Here is a 17,276-nt window from a genome sequence, read left to right on the forward strand (position 1 = left end):
TTATAATTCAAGTGAAGAACAAATAAACACTTGTGTTTTCCTCAGTGTACACGGAATTGTGTACAGACCTTAACTCAGGTAGGAGGGGGAAAGATATTACCGGGAGAGATTTCTTTTTTCCCCCTCTCTGAAAAGGGCTGGCTAAGTAAAATATTCTAGTTTAATAACACAGGGATTTTAGGGCTCCACAGACTACATACAGTTTACTTGACCTTTATAAATAGAACAGTCTTGTCTCTCTCTATTGAAAAAAAAAGAAAAGAAAGAAAAAAGGAGCCAACCTGAAAGAAGCACAGAAATTTATTAAATGGTTAGATTTTATTCCTTGGGCAGAAAGGCCAATTGTCCAAGCAGGATGTGGATAGAATAGCCCCAGATAGCCCAGCTCTCAGACTGGTGCCAAAAAAAAATGCAGATCCATAAAACTGGAGTAAGCAGAGGAAAAGTGACTGTTGTGTTCCTGAGGGTCTCGTGCCTTTGGTTGGGGCAGGAGTTAGCTGGGGAGGAGAGAACTGCTGGGGTTTGGTGAGCAGCTTGGGAAGTGGGCATCAGGGTATGCCAGGGGAGGTTTAGATCAGATATTTGGAGAGAATTTCTTGCTGGAATGGGTGGTCAGGCATTGGAGGGGGAGGAGGTGGAGTGCCCATTTTTGGAAGCGTTAAAAGAACACGTAGATGTGGCACTTGGGGACATGTGAATGTGAGGGTGCTGGGTTCACGGCTGATGATCTTAGGGGGCTCTTCCCACCTTAATAGTTGGAAATGAATGCCACCAACAGCTGAGATGATGAGCTGTACAGGAAAAAAACGTGGGAATTGAAATCTTAGTGTTAGTTTAACATTGGTTTAAAAACATGGCACCTAATGTTTTAGAGAGCTTTTGTCCCAAGGGACACCCAGGTTAAAGGTTATTAAAGACCTGGTAATTTTCTTCTTGGACTGGAGGGGGAAAACCACGGGATGCCAAAATAGTTTGTGTTAGAAGGGACCTTAAAGCTCATCCAGTGCCACCCCTGCCATGGGCCGGGGCACCTTCCACCAGCCCAGGGTGCTCCAAGCCCCGTCCAACCTGGCCTGGGACACTCCCAGGGATCCAGGGGCAGCCACAGCTACTCTGGGCACCCTGTGCCAGGGCCTGCCCACCCTCCCAGGGAGAATACCCTGTCCAACCCTGCCCTGTGTCAGTGGGAAGCCGTTCCCCCTTGCCCTGGCACTACAGAACAGCCCCAAGCGAGCAGAAGGTTCCTTTGAGTGGGAGAGGTGGATGACTGTTCTCAGGGGACAACTCAGCAGTTGTCATTCCTGGAGAGTCTGTCTCACAGGGACACAGTCACAGTGCTTTTCCAAGGACTGCCTGTGCACCATAGCTGGATAGAAGGTTGTGTTGGGTGAGCAGAGCTATTTCATTTCAGATAAAGTGACTCTCCCATGACCCAGTGAGTGACCTACATGGTGTGAGCACAGGGGTAAATAAACTACATTCCCTTGGAAATAAAGGATGTTTCAAACCTGCTGTTACAGCAGATGTGCAAGTGCAGTCCCTGGGTGAACAACAACCTGCACAGAAATCAGCTGCTCTTTCTTGGCTTTGGGTTTGCTTGTGGCTCTTGCTGCTGTTCCTGTTTGCTGGGTGAGAGAGCAGCTTTAAATTCAGGTTTAAGAAAGATAACACTGAAAGTTGTGCTGTTTGCTCACTGACTTCAATGGTTTGTATTTTTAGTTCCTTAAACTCACTAAAGGAAGGTGGGTTTCTTTTCAGGAATTTTGGTGGCAGTTATTTTCATTGTTGGTTTAACACAGGCTGGGGCTGATCTTTCTGATCATTTCTGCTTGTGAACATGCAGGATGTCAGCATACATGCAAAGAGCCTGGCTCTGCTTTTGACTTTGAAGAGAATTAATTGTCTGAGCATCTTTAAAATCCGCTTCAGTGTCTTTTAAATGACACTCTTCAGGCCTGCTGGGATTAAACTGGATCTGAAATTGTTTTGGCTCCCTCCAGTAGTTCCTGTTTCCTCCATGGAAATAGCTCTGGCACACAGGTTTTCTCCATCTCCTTTTAGCTCTTTCTGTGTATTCCTTCATGTAAATATTTCCTAAAAGCAGCCTGTGCAATGTGGAACAGACTCAAAACGTAGCAGTGCTTCTCAGAAGGTGACCAGAACTGCATTCCTAGTCCTGTAAAATATTTGGGACAGCGGGAACAAACTGTTTCCCTGCAGGCTCAGGGGGGTTGGAGCAGAAGAGAACCACTGGCTCTGTCTCACTGTGATCAACTGTGTGTTCTGCTTTGATTGTGTGTGGTTCCTTACCCCCTTTTCATGGAATCACTGACTGGTTTGGGCTGGAAGGGACCTTAAAGACCATCTCGTTCCAACCCCCTGCCATGGGCAGGGACACCTTCCACCAGCCCAGGCTGCTCCAACCTGGCCTGGGACACTTCCAGGGATCCAGGGGCAGCCACAGCTTCTCTGGGCAACCTGTGCCAGGGCCTGCCCACCCTCCCAGGGAAGGATTCCTTCCCAATATCCTATCTAACCCTCAAACCCTCTGGCAGTGGGAAGCCATTCCCACTTATCCTCTCCCTCCGTCCCTCGTCCCAAGTCCCTCTCCAGGCTTCTGATGAGCTCCCTTTACCTACTGGAAGGAAATTTCCACCAAATCTGATGCAAGAACCTCTGCTACTTCCTTCTTCCTTTCCTGTTCTTCCACATTAAACCCTCTGGCTCCTTGCAGCCCCATTTCCAGCCTGTCAGACTTTCCCTCCTGGCCTGGGGCTCGGCTCTGTGCCCCCCTCCTGCTCAGCCTGGGCTTCGTGGGTTGCTTTGGCAGTGCCCTGGGGAAGCAGCAAAACAGGCAAGGGCAGGAATTTGCAGGGGGACCAGGAGGAGAGAGGCCATTTGGGAAGATGGGGAAAGGAAGAAGGAATCCATGGTGCTGTGCACTGGGAATGTCAAGTGGGGCACTCAGACAAACAAGGAAGGTGGTCCAGAGTTGTAGTGGGAGCCAACCTTCTGGAGTTTGGAGATGGAGTGGGAAAGGGATGAGACGTGGGGGTGATGGAAAACTGGAGAGTAAGTGCAGGGTAGTAATGCAGGGAAAGGACAGTCATCACAGCAGGACATTATGGGAGCAAACTTAGTTTGCTGCTCATTTGCTGCAGATAAAGGTAACTCAATTGTGTGCCCTCCTCTGGTTTGTCTCTCTCACAGTGCTCAGCCCTGAGCCCTGGCTCTGCTCTGCAGTGCCCCCTGAGAGCCCTCCTGGGAAGCCAAGGGTTAGTGGAGGGGGCAGCAGTGGCAGCACTCCTGAACCCCCCTCTGGGGAGCAGGCTGGTGGCCAGCTGCCCGTGGCTGTGGATGTGCTGTGGTGGGTGCTTTAAAATCAGCAGCCAACCAGCAGTTTGATCTGCCCCCACATCCCGGTGACGTGTTTCTCCCGAAATACTTGGCATCTGAGACATTGCTGGCACTCCTGCAGGGATGCTGAAGCCTGGGGTACCCCTGGGCAAGCGGTGTTTTCATTTCACCTACCACGCCAAATCCTGACCATCGTTTGCAGGGGTGGGTTGGCTTTGCAGGCCAACATCCTTTCACTCTCAGAGGATACTCTGAGCTCTCCAGCCAAATAGAAAGCAACCTTACAAAGCCAGCTGACAGAATTCAGAAGGAATTCAGAAAAAGAAGCTGGAAAAAAACCCCTTCTATCTTGTCTGCTACAGTGACAAACATCCCCTGTTCGAAGGAACAATTCACAAAGGATATTGCTGGAATAAACAAATCTAGTCAGCACAAAAATAGGACATAACTTCTTGAATAAACTGAGCAGCAAAAAAGTCACCACCTAATCATTAGTGAATCACCTAATTTAAGAGTAGCAGCCCTGTCTCATCTGTACCGTGGTTGTCAGATTTTTAAGACAGTAAACAGAAACAAAACATAATGCTTCCATGCTCCTAGTGCCTATAATTAAGTAGTGAATTTAATGCAGTATCTCACTTGTAATGCATTCAGTGGGGTTGTTTTCAAATGGATGTCTCTAGAACCTCTGACTGTTCAGCTCGTGAAGTTCTGCACTTTGGTCTGGGGTTTTCTCTGTAGTACGTGTACCATTTATGCCACGTGAGGCTGTGCAGGGGGAGCATCCCAGAGGCCTGAGGATTTGGGATACAGTCCTTCCTAAAGCTTCTGAAGCTGTTTTGGGTTGCTGTCGAGCTTGTCTGTAAGGTGTGATTCCTTGTGCTTTAAAATCCGGGTGCGTTCCTGGATTTACCTGCTGGCAAATCAGTGTGTCACTGTCTCCTCTTCTGTTCTGCCTGGATAATCCCATCCCCTGTGTTCACCCACAGTCTTTGCTTGAAAGGGAATTCCCCAGCCCCTGATGTGACAGGGACAAGCTGCAGGTGCGTGTCACACACCCTGTGTGTCAGAGCAGAGCCTTGTTCCTGTCTGCACAGCCTGTCCGGGGTGGCAATCCGCGTGCTTCCCATCACCACGGATCTCCAGGACTCCTGCCTTGTTAAAGGAATGGCTTTCTTGGCTTGCTGAGGAAGGCAGAAGAGCAATCTGCTTAATGCATGTCGCTGTCTGTCCTCGAGAAGCAAGTGGTGCTCTGGTTTCTGGTGTAAATGGCCCTGTTTGCACAGAGCTTTCCCTCGGGAATAGCTCAGCGGCTCCCACGCTGGGACTGTGGCTGCTAGGCTGGAACAGCCAGCTTCCAACTGCTCCTGGGGCCCAGTGAGTGATCCCCAGAACAGGCTCAGCGGGGTCTGGAACACAAATCCTCTGAGGAGCAGCTGGGGGGGCTCAGCCTGGAGAAAAGGAGGCTCAGGGGGGACCTTCTGGCTCTGCAATCCCTGACAAGGGACAGGAGGAGAGGGAACGGCCTTAGCTGTGCCAGGGGAGGGGCAGGGGGGACAGCAGCAGGAATTTCTCCTGGAAAGGGTGGTCAGGCACTGGCAGGGGCTGCCCAGGGAGGTTTGGAGTGCCCAGCCCTGGAGGTGTCCCAGGAGTGTGGATGTGGCACTCAGTGCTCTGGGCTGGGGACAAGGTGGGCATCGGGCACAGGGTGACTTTGGAGGGTTTTTCCAGCCTGGCTGATCCTGGGATTTCCCAGTCACTGTGCCCTGCCTTAGCTTTACCTGGGGCAGGACCCTTTTGTGCTGTCACATCCTTCTTTTTTACCTTCACGTGTCCGTTCCTGTCAGCGTTCCCTGAAGACAAGCGATGCCACGGAATGTGAGGTTTGTGTGCTGCTTGTTCAAAAATATCCTCCCATTTGCCAGAAATAGGATGTTTCCCCTGTAATATCCTTTCAAGCTGAATTTCCTGGAAGCATTCAGTGCTTCTGGAGGAGGGTTATTTTGATCAAAGAAAAGGGCTGTTTCCTAAAGTCCTTCAAAGCTCTTCATCTTTTCCTTGCTTTCCATCTGAATTTGGTGCTTGTCTTTTGATATTGTATTTGCCACTGTTTTTTTTCAAAACAATTCAATTAAGTTCTTTCTGAATGGGGTTTATGTGTGACTGGATGGGGGGAATAGGCTGCAGGTGACCCTAGAGTTTGTCTTATACAGGTTATGGGAATCAGGGAAATTTCTCTTAATCCGCAACGCATCTCCAAGTGTCTCCTGCAGATTGTTCTTTACTAAGTAGTGCAAGACTTTATGAACACTTTGCCCTGGGATGGCGCTTTCCAAGTTTAGAGTTGTGTTGTTTTTTGGGTTTTTTTGTTTTGTGAAAGAGCTACTTCTCTGCAGGTGGCTGGCTTGTCCTGCTCTTGCTCCTGCTGTCCCTGGGCATCCTGGATGTGGCCGTGGGACCCCCCTGTGTGGGGTACTCCTTTTGGCTGCAGCCCAAGGCAGCCTCACAAGCCTGGGATTCTTAGTTGAATTCCTGAAAGAAGATTAGGGAGAGCATTTCCAAGCAAAAATAGTGACAGGCAATGCTCATGCAGTGGAAACAGGAATCAGGAGATAATACTTTGAATGTTCTGACTCTGCTCCCAGCCCATCCTCCTGCTCTTCCACAGACACCTCCTGAGCTTCCTGCTGCTGTTCTTCCTCCGCTTAAACGTTATCAGGTTGTGTGGCTGTTTGGAGTTCATCTTGTCTGCCCAAAGGTGCTTGCCTGCTGTAATCTGGTTTATTAGCAGGCTAGACAGAGCCTGCACCACGGTGCTCTGCTCAGGATTGCTGTATCCCGGAGTGACCCCCTGCAAGGAGGAACAACCTGCTCTGAAATGCTCCCCGGGGCTTGGCAGGGGTCAGGTATTTAGATAATGCCCCTCATCTCTCAAATATTTACGTCTCAGAGCCTGGCCAATAACGTCAGTCCTCCTGCTGCCTCGGGAAGCAGGAAGGAATATTTCTCCTTCCAGTCCCTGAGAATATTTATTGGGAGACCGAGGCTCCCAGTGCCTGCCTGCATTCCACTGTGGTGCACCTCTGGCATTTCAGCTGGGGACTTCTCCAGGCAAAGCAAAGCAAAAGAGCTGCAGGAGCTGTCCTGGTGACAGCAACATCCATCAGAAGTGTTGGGTGAGTCAGAGCGAGTGATGTGAAATCTCTGTCACTTTTTCCCCCTCCCCATACATCACAATTTCTCTGAAACCCCATCCCAGGCTTCCACTGGAGGCAGTTATGTATTCCCGTGGCTGTGGCAGCGTTCCCTTTGGATGTGTTGATGCCAAGGAGGAGCCAAGTGCTTCTGCAGAGCACATCCATCTCCCCTGGCCAACAGTGCATATAGAGGAGCTGGTGACGTGTTCGTAGCCTCTAATCCAGGAGACCAGAGTGAGCTGTCTCTGCTCAGAGCATCCCTAATTGGATTTCTGCATCTATTTAAATTAGGTTATCCTCCACTTGGCAGATTTCCTGCTTCTGCCACCAGGGTGAAGCCATCTCCATAGTGCCATCAATAACTTTCTTCTCGGGGGCATCTGAATGCACTTCACTGTCCACACGTTCATTTGTCACTAGGAAGCCACCCAGACCTCAAAATATGTTAATAAACTCGGGGGCGCTGCTTTAGCTGCCGTTTAGCTGTGCTGCTCAGCCCTGCCTCCAGCCAGGGCTCGCTGCGTGGAGCTGCCAGGAGTGGATAGTGGTGTGATGGATGGAGCAACTCTCGCCTTTCAAGGATGTGGTTCTTTTCAAGATGGGTCTGTGTGACCTTCAGGATGTGTTGTCTGCCACTCAGTCTGGCTCGCTGAACTCCTCCTGGGGGAGGTGGCATTGTTTCTGGGTGCCTTGGTGTCGGGACACACGGGCACAGGTGGGTTTGTTCTGTTGCTTTTGTCAGTAAGAAAAGTCTTCAGCTCTGAGCGCCAAAACCGTGAGAGGCACTGGAGTAACACCCCTCGAAGGAAACCTCTGGGAGTCACTCCTTCCCCCTTCAGCATCACTTTGCCATGGGTTAGGAGGAATTCCTTGCTGGAAAGGGTGGTCAGGCACTGGCAGGGGCTGCCCAGGGAGGTTTGGAGTGCCCAGCCCTGGAGGTGTCCCAGGAGTGTGGATGTGGCACTCAGTGCTCTGGGCTGGGGGACAAGGGGGGCATCGGGCACAGGGGGGACTGAGTGACCTTGGGGGGCTTTTCCAGCCTCAGTGCTCTGCTGATTCCCTGTCTTCACCTGTAATCAGCTCCCAAAGCCTCTGCTGTTTGCTTTGGGGGGTGCCGTAGCTGCCTGATGCTCTCGGAGGGTTTGGTAGTGGTTTCTGCAAGTGCAGCTCATGTGGGAGCTCCTCGGAGCTGTCACATATTTCAGAAGTGGGCAAATTTGGTTGGCAAGAGCCAACTTTTTCTTTTCAGTGAGCCTGCCAGCATTTCCAGCATCTAAACCCGGGTTTTTTTAGGATGCAAAATACGAGCCTAAAATAAGGGGTGGTAAATTGAGATCTGTGGGGTGAGACATGTTAAAATGCAAGTTAACCAGCTCTTGCCTACAATATTTTTAGACTAACAACAATTTTCAGCGTAGGTGAAAGGAGATTTTAATTTTTTTTCATCTCCTGAAATGATTTTTCCTTTGAAATGTCGAATGCCAGAATCTGGTATAATGAACAGCAGTGAACTGATATATTTAGAAATCCAAACTGGAGCTGTCTGAGCAACATTCTCTGCAGAGCAACTCGATTCTGCAACTCCAGGTTGCATTTAAGTACAAGAAAAACGAAAATGGGGGGAATTATCTTTCTGGTTTACAGATTTAGGTCGGGGCACTGTTACTTTATCTGTTGCTTGTCCCTTTTTAAATTGGCATTTTGCTTAAAAATTTTAGTGGGCTCTTGTGAAGAACATATTCTTGCATCCAACTGTGCAGGAACAGCCTTGCTCAAGACCCTTAAGATCCTACTTTCAAATGTAGAGGCTGTGGGTTGTGGGTTGTGTGTTGTGGGGAAGACAAGCCCTGCAAAAAAAATCCGTAAGTGTATTTAAGGGCCTTGGTGTTCCTCAGTGCCAGACTTGAATCCTGTGCTTAATCCCAGTTACTGGGACAAGAATAGCTCTCCAGAGTCACACTTAAAACTCCCCTTAAGGAACATTCAGAGTGGGCTTTATCCAGAGCCAAAGCAAACAGCTGATGTGGAGTTAGGGCTGTTCATCAGCAACTGGAGTGACAGGACAAGGGGAGATGAGTTCAGACTGAAAGAGGGGAAATTCAGGTTGGATGCTGGGAGGGAATTGTTCCCTGGGAGGGTGGGCAGGCCCTGGCACAGGGTGCCCAGAGAAGCTGTGGCTGCCCCTGGATCCCTGGGAGTGTCCAAGGCCAGGTTGGACGGGGTTTGGAGCAGCCTGGGCTGGTGGAAGGTGTCCCTGCCCATGGCAGGGGGTGGAACAAGATGGTCTTTCGGATCCCTTCCAACCCAAACCATCCTGGGGTTCCATTCTGGAGCAGTGTGTGTGTTCCAGTCTCACGTGCTCTTTTTTAGGTACACAAGGGCTTAAAATCAGAGTTAGCAGCTCTGTGAGTGTGACCTCTGAGCAAAAAGCTTCCCCAAACCTGCTAGAGACTTGCAGCCTTTGCTTTTTGTGTCACTTGGAATGGATGCTCCCTTTGGAAATGGAGAGATGTCCAGGGACAGCTCAAAAAAATATCTGATCCCTTTTTTTCACTGTATTCAGATGCTGCTGGATAGTTTCTGGAAATCTAGAGCAGGACTAATACTTGGCTGTGTTTTCTCTTTTTAAGGAAGGGTTGTTTTTCTTCTTTTTTTTTCTTTTTCCATGGCCACGTTTCGTAGAAGGTAAACACTTCCAAACATTTCTCGGTGTGGATTTTAAACAGACGGGTTTTGTAGGGGTTGGCTCAGTCCTTGTGTCTCTCGTCATGTTCTGGGGCAGAGGCTGCAATTGTTTTTTTTATTTTTCCATGCTTCTTATCTGCAGAAATCAGCTCAGTTCTTTGTGGATGGATGTGGAAGCTCCCCAAAAAGGCTTTGGGCGTGAGTTTGTACAAGCACACTCGGCAGGTTCAGGTGGTGGGTAGATGTGAAGGGTGTACCTGTGTATTTAATTTGCATTTTTACAGCAGTGTTGATGCTGGTGCCAAAAAAGGTGCCCTGGATGTGAGTGAGCTCTGTCACTGCTTGGTCAAATTGCTGTAGGTGTTTCCCTCATAAATGTGGGTTTGAGTTCATCAGCAGTAGTTGGCAGGTTCCTGATGGGGAGGCTCTAGAAAAAATACTCCTTTCCCCTCATTAGTATTGGCATTACTGAAAGGTCTTAACTGAAACCTTGGAGAGAGAAACAGCTGAAGAAAAATTTGCCTTTTTTTTTTTTTCTTTCCCTCTTCTTGGCTGTTATTCCAAACTGTCTTTTTTGCCTCCCTTTTTTTAGGCATCTTCCAGCCTGCCTGCCCAGTACTTTGCTTTCCACTTCCCTTGCTGGCAGTGTGGAGTGGTTTGGGTGTGCAGCTGGGGGGGTGAACACAGCAAAATTCACAATTGCACTGCTGCTGTCTCAATGGAACTCCTCATTGCTTTTCCTATTCTTGATCCACCTCTATTTAATGAGCTCCTGGCAGCAGCAGATTGCCTGGAGGATAATCCCTGTGTAGCTCCCCTTGAACCTCAGGGTCCTGGAGGCTCCACTGGTGCTGCACCAGCACAGGCTGTGCTGGAAGCGTCCCTAGATGGGCATGGCATGATCTTTCCATCTGCTCTTAAATCCTTCCCTTCTTCAGCTCAGCAAGTGGCTTTTCCAGTGTTCAAATAAGACCTTTCGGGACGAAGATTAACTTCTTGTTCTGACATTTGTTGTATGAAGGTACAATAAATTTATTGCTGAAAGGTACAAATCTGGCTTAGGGAATGTGGGTGGGTTTTCTTTTTGCTGTGGGTGAAGAGCCTGAGATGGCTCTTTATTCTGTTCTCTGTAAACTGTGAATTATTGTCAGGATAACTGCAGGCTTTGGGATGTTACTGCGTGCACTGCAAACCACTTTGCCTCTTGCCAAGCACTGCAAAGCATCACAGGATGGGATGTTGTTCCCCAGGGCCGGAGGCAGCCCTGCAGGTGGGCAGAGTCCCCCCTCAGCTCCCCCACGCTGTGGAGAAGCATCTCAGGGCCCTTTTTCACACCTACAAACCCCAGCACGGGACTGGGAGGTGTGGGATGGACACGCCACTGTGCTCTTCCCTGCTGAGGGGCCGGGTTTTGACGTGTCAAGTGTATTTTTAGCAAACCTGTTACAGTTCTTTTTGCATGGCTTGTGCAGAACTGGAATGCAATTACCTTCTTCCTACTGTTGCCTTATTAATTACCATGATGGACTTAAACTGATTTGGGACAGGATGTGTGGCAGAGGATTGTGTCCTTTTTTTAAGCTCTTCATCAAACCTCCCATCGCTCTGGATCGTAAATCTTTCAGGAAAACGGGGATGGCTCAGTGCCAGGCTCCCTCCTCTGCAGAGGAAGGATGGCAATAACTGCTTCCTACCCCGAGTGACCCTCTGCATTAGGAGACCTTTGCTCCAGCACTAAGGAAATATTCATGGAATTGCTTCCTCCTTGGAACTGGCTTGTTTGGAAACAATCCCGGTCCTTTACAAATATTGTGCTTGATTTTGTTTGTGTTTTGTTTCTTTCAGGAAATGCAGAATAAACACTATTTGAAAATAAGAGGTACTTAAAAAAGCAGCTGTACTGTGTTTAAACCACTTAGTTGCCGTGGCAGGAGTGGGGTTTGACCATTTTAAATACCTTTTGTGTTGTATTACTAGGTAGGTTTTTTGTATTCACAAGTTGGGGATAGATGCTGGTTTGAAATAATGATGGTGATTAAGGAATGTTGCGGTCTGGAAAAGCATTTGTTGTGGAATAATTGTGAACTAAGGGTTTATTTCTATGCTCTGAGTTTCATATCTTTAATCTGTGCCCAGTTCTGGGCTCTCAATAGGAGAGCCCTGGCAGAGCTGGTGGGCATCGGGCACAGGGGATCCATGGGCTGGGGGGGCTTTTCCAGCTTCAGGGATTCAGTATAAAAATAAATAGGTTTTTTTTTCTCTGGCATTTATGTGAAATGGCACCCGTGAGCTGCACTGGAAGGAAACCACGTAATAAAACAACGTGGAAGCTGCTGAAGGCCTGGCATGGGCCAGTGTGTGGGCCTGCTAATGACACTGCATGAATAATTTTTCTGAATTATTAGAGTGATGAATATTCTCTCGCAGGGAACAATAGAGGAACTCTTGTAGTAGCTATGACAATGTATTTTTAGTATCGCCTCATTTTCAAACATGTCAGACTAAGCTTTTCCCTTCTTTCATTTGAAAGGATGGATGGAATATTTCCTGCTGGAGCTCCCAAGCGACTGAGCCTGCTTTAGTCTGTGGAATGAGATGACCTTTAAGGCCCCTTCCAACCCAAACCATTCTGTGATTCCATGAAATAGTCCCATAAATAAGCAGCTGGGTCTCAAGGTGGTTGCTCCTCCATCCAGCACTGTTTAAGGGCAGCTGGGGGTGCTTTTCCCTCATGCTCTTTGCAGTCAGAGTCTCACCTTAACTAATAATCCTTCACTAATAACACCCAGGCACAACTGAGTTCTTCTCCAGACATTCTGTGTTAGTGTCTAATTGTAAGGTGCTCAGATGTGGCAGAGATGAAACTGTGTCACTGCTGTCCGGGCTGGGGTGCTTTTCTTCTTGGTGGATGCATTTTGTGCTGTGGTTGAGAGGCTTTGAATGGCTCGTGGCCCCCTGAGGTTCCCTGCTGTGTCTGTGCTGGGGGCTCTCACACTGTAACAACAGCAGGAATTCCCCCACTTTGTTCCCACTGGGAACAGGGCTTGCTGCCTCTCCCCAAAACACAATCAGAAAGCTTGGAAAAGACCTTTAGGATCATCGAGTCCAAGTGGCTTCCCGTAGGTTTTCCTGCTCCTCTGCTGTCGTTCAGACCAAATCTCCCAGCTCCTCCTCCAGTGCTGTGCCGGGTCTGATTCCCACAAGGAGAGCGTTGTTTTGTGCTGAGGACATCAGGGGAGGTCTGACTTGAACCAGGAATTCCCTCCACCCTTTGTGGCTGTTGTTGCAGCCCCTCCATGTGGAAGGCTGGCTTCTTGTACCACAGAAAAAAACCTTATTTTGAGCCTTGGAATGAAATAAATGCCTGAAATCGTAATGCAAGTTGATATGAGTGATGCCAAGGCCTTTATTATGCTTTGCTTCTTGGGCAGGCAGTCGAGTAACGTTAATAATTAGTGTCTTTGTTAGGATTTGGGGGGCTGTGGGGTTATGTGGCAGTTGAAATTAAAGAAAGAGCAGTGCTAAGCCAAGGCACGGCATGGGAAGCTCTTCCACGGGAGGAGGGAGTAGGAAATGGGGTGATCTGGGCAGCCTTGCAAATTGCCAGCTTGTGGCTGTACTGAAAGGAAGAAACAGCACAGGTGAAGGGTTTGGTTTGCACACAGGAGGAACTGGAGTGCTGGTGTGTAAATTCAAACTCAGGCTCTCAGGAGCACAGTGGTTCTGTAGCAGCCCGTGCCCAGGTTGGGAATTCTGGTCCCTTTCCTCATCTGGTCAGTCCTGAGGGACTCTGATGGTGAGCAGAAGGTTCTGCTGGAAGAACCTCAAAACTATCCAAAGCATCTCAGCCATTATTGAGCTGCAGGTAACCCTGGGGTGTCCTGCACAAGGACATCCGCAGGGCTGGCTGGCTTTGGTCTCCTGAGGTGCCACACTCCGTGAGTGTGCCTTGCTTTGGAAGCCTTGCTGATGCCCATCTCCCCAGCAGATCAAGCCCTGCTGCGTGCCCCAGCTCTGCAGGGAGCTGCTGTGTGCCGTGGCACCCCAGCAGATGGCTCAGCCACAGAGGGGGAGCTGCAGGGTGACGGGTGACGGGCTGTGGGTGTTCTGGGGGCTTTGCTTTCGGTCCACACCGGGATTTCCCATCCTCAGCTGCTCATTTGCATGGGCGCTGGGGGGTGTGGAGCTTGGCGGTGCCAAGGGAGGATGGGAGGGTTCACTGGAGTGACTCACTGTGTAGTAGCACTTCAACTGCAGAACGAGCAGAGTCTGGGGAGAATCAGGGAGAACACCTGAGTGGGTCTGTGGCATGTTATCCCTCCTCAGAGGGCGTGGGCACAGGCACTTGTGGAGTGAGCGGGGTGTGCCACGTGTGCCCGTTCCAGGGGGGCTCCCAGAGGGCAGGGGCAGGTGGAGCTGTGGTGTCTGTGCCTTCAGGAACAGCTCCTTCCTTACTCAGCTTGGCCAGGCGGGGACTCCAACCTCCCAGCCCCATCCTGTGCCAAAGCAGAACTGCATGGACAGTTCTGGGCACCCTGGCAGGACTTTGGAATTGTCCTTGTAGTCAGCAAAGAAAGGAATGAAAGGTGTTATTCCTGTGCCAGTGGTGCCTCCTCCAGTGGTTAGGACACCCTCAGAACCAGTGCAGCATCACACTGTGCTGTGCTCCAGTTTGTATAATGAACAGAAAATGTAATAAACTGAGTCATAAATCCCTTCACTTCTTGTTTGTGTTTCCTTTCAGTTCTGTATGTGCAAGATGTCCCAAGTAGCCACGTTATTCTTTGGGGTTGCACAGACATGAAACTGTAGCTAAAAGAGGATCTGGCAACCCCATGGAATCTGTTCTTATTTCAATGCTTAATGCATCTGAAATTTAATTATGACAAATAATTACAACTTAATGTTTCTGTAATATTTTTTTAACTTCTCTGCACATTTTTAGGGGAAGTACTGAGTTTTTTCCCCCCAAGGCAATACTCGCTGGGTCACTGATTGTGCTGAATTTCACTGTAGATGAGCTGGGCTGGTGGACACCTGGGTAAATCTGGTTTTTCTCTTTGTGCCACAGGTCCAAGGAGCTGATAAAGGAAGCAATCCTTGACAATGACTTCATGAAGAATCTGGAACTGTCCCAGATCCAGGAGATTGTGGATTGTATGTATCCTGTGGAGTATGGCAAAGACAGCTGCATCATCAAGGAGGGAGACGTGGGTTCCCTGGTGTACGTCATGGAAGGTAGGGCTGGAAAAAACCTAAACATATTAATTGCCTTTATTTCAACACATGCAGAGATAAAAACTTTGTCTCATGGGAAAAATGATTTCAAAGAAAAAGGTTGAAGACGTTGTCTAAATATGGTGGTTGAGAAATTGTGTGGATTACTCCTGCCTGGAAAATTCTGACTGGGCTTGTGCCCCTCCCTATATAAAGAGAGGAGGTGAAAGCTGTTAACCTTGCACTGAGATCCCTTGAATAAACCTCCACTAAATATAGTCCCTTGGCTCTGAGACAATGCCCGGGGTTTGCTGGATGAAGTGGGGACTCAGCAGAAGGGTTGGTGTTGTGGCAGTGGGAAATGCCTGCTAAGGCAGGGAGAGGAGGGTCCCAGCCCCTCCTTCCAGGGGCCTGGCAGGGCACGGGGGGCTCTGGGCAGTGCCGTGCTTGGGATAATGGGAAATGGTATTCTTCCAGCCTGGGCACAGAACAAGTGTAGCAGCTGCAGTTCAGCACGTCTGATGTGTCCCAGGGTGTGCTGTGGCAGGGGTTTGTTTGCTGGGTGGGACACCAGAGCAGTGGTTATTGAGCTTTCTGAGAACCTTTTCGGGGGTTCAGTGATGCCAGTGCTACTCTTCTCCAAAATGCCAGCTCTTTGCTTTTGTATCTTCTGCCCAAGTTTCCTGGCTCTTCACATGGCACACTGAGCAGATTTGGTCTGTGTTTGGGTTTTTCATTTGTCAGGAAGGGCATGTCTGCTGTGAGAGTTGCTAAGCTGGGAGCATCCTGCATCCCTCTTCTCGGAGGGAATTCTGAGGGAAATGTCCCCGGTTTCATGCAGAGAACACAACAAGCGAATTCCTGGTGGGATTTGGTAGCACACAAATGGCTAGATGCTTATCAAATGCTTCTTACTCCTCTCCAGAGTGTCTGGTAGGCTCAGAACCATTTTGGCCAGGTAACACCTGAGGGGGGTGGAGGATTCTTGCTTGCCCATATGTATAATAATTCCTGCAGTTGTTCTTTGAAACAGAGCTAGTTCCGAGGCAGCAAGCCGTCCTTTAAACAAGGTTTCCTGCCAAATTCTCCAGCCTGTATAGCTGCAAATGCTCTTCACTAGTTTCCCAAAACAACTTTAATCTTCTGTCCTTTTAAGGTTAAGTCCTTTCTCAAGGCACAGGTTTAATTCCTTTGGTTTTTCTTAGTTTGAATTTTTGCACATTCAGGTGCTGTTCCTGTGAATTGTTTGTGTGTGTGGGGGGGGAACCAAAATGTTTCTTTTCCCAGCGTTACACAGGGAGATTTAAACTTTCCAATCCTTTGTTTGAGTACAGAGACTCTTTGGAGGTGCAGAGTCCACCCTGTGGATAATAAAACAACTGCCTTAGAACGGTATTTTTTTCCCAGTGAAAATGGGGAGGTTTCTCCCTGCCCAGCTCTGTGCTTGCTTCCCAAAGCCCCCTCATGCCAGAAGGTTGCTCAGGGTGTTTGTGTTTATGCAAAGCAGCTGGTTTTGGATGTTATGTTCAGTGTTGTCCCTTGGAAAAAAACAAACCTGTAACAACAGGGCCTGTCAAAATCAGGGTGTGCTTCTCCCCTGCTCAGCCTCCTCCCTTTCCTTGGAGGGGAGGATTTCTGGGGGGGATTTGTGGGCAGAGCTGTGCCCACCATGGTTTGGGGTATGGAACAGGGCTTGGTACTCAGATAACTCCATTATGGATCAGATTTGATGACATTTATTGTGATTATTTATCAGATGGCCATCTGATGATGAAGGTACAACAAATGTGTGCCAGAACTTGTGTGTCTGCTGGGCACTGGAGCTTGTCCACGTTGCTCTGGCAGCCCTGTGTGTGAGGGCACGACTTGGCTCTCCCTCAGTCTTTGCTTGGCCTTGTAACTTAATTTAAGGGTATTTAGATAGCTCCCTAAATATGCATAATGCTTTGCAAACAGAATTATGAAGAGTTGATGGTCTATGTTTAGACATAATGCAATGAGTGGTGGTGAAGTCATGGAAATGAGAGGACTTTATCGAATGGGCTGGGTTGTGGTTCTGGGAAGGGGCTCAGGAGCTCATTCTGCCCTATCATTCTGTGTCACCTCACTTATTAACACACTACACCCAAATATAAACTCTCCTCTTTACCAACTCGACTGGACAAACCCATTTTGGGGCATTACCGAGAGGTATTTCTCAAAAAAAATCAAATAAAGGCTGTTTTCCTCCTATTAGCTCTTTCCTTTCTTGTCCTTTGGGTCATGATTAGGACAGAAAAATTAGCCATGGAGATGATTTGGTGGCCAACACTCTTGTGCTTGTTTATAACTGGTGATGCAGTGTTTAGCCTGAGCTGTGCTTTGGGGCTGTTTCCTTGGACTGATTTTCCACAGTGATTCCAGTGGGATGGATTTGGGAGCATCCATCCTGCTCCCTGTTAATTGCTGGGCTCCCAGGAAAACAGCAGCGCTGTCGGTTCTGATCTTCTCAGTAGGCACGAGGGCTCTGCTGGTCCTGGTGAGACCCTGAAGTGATGATCCTCGAGTGTTCTGCCTCTTCACCATGAATGTTAAAATCCGTTTACTGAGCTCAGGGAATCTTAAAATGATGATGAGTGTTGACCTCATCCTCTTCAGTAGAGCTCCTTCAGGCTCTGCCGTGTGTCAAGGGGGGGAACAACCCTCAGTCCCCTCGTGTCTGCTAAGAAACCCCCCAACTTTGGCATATTTACTGAACTGGGTAAAGAGAGGTGAGCAACACCCACACAAAATAAGTTACAGCTGTGCTTTGAGAGTGGAAATGAATGTATCTGTGATGGC

General features: G+C 48.9%; 1 protein-coding gene across 4 annotated transcripts in view; it reads left to right on the forward strand.

Annotated features, from left to right (window-relative positions):
• The window catches only part of PRKG1 (protein kinase cGMP-dependent 1), a 266,544-nt gene that overhangs the window by 38,481 nt on the left and 210,787 nt on the right, over window positions 1–17,276 (forward strand). For 3 of the 4 annotated variants that reach the window (XM_027898759.1, XM_027898758.1, XM_027898760.1), the window contains exon 2: window positions 14,311–14,477. In XM_027898759.1, coding sequence (XP_027754560.1) covers window positions 14,311–14,477 — 167 coding nt within the window. Of the gene's footprint in view, window positions 1–10,262; window positions 10,285–14,310; window positions 14,478–17,276 lie in introns of those variants that run through there. The other variant, XM_027898761.1, reaches the window with a different exon arrangement.

Source organism: Empidonax traillii, unplaced genomic scaffold, assembly GCF_003031625.1.
Source record: "Empidonax traillii isolate 1590-97213 ecotype Southwest subspecies unplaced genomic scaffold, ASM303162v1 scaffold620:size424980, whole genome shotgun sequence".
NCBI classification, from domain to species: domain Eukaryota; kingdom Metazoa; phylum Chordata; class Aves; order Passeriformes; family Tyrannidae; genus Empidonax; species Empidonax traillii.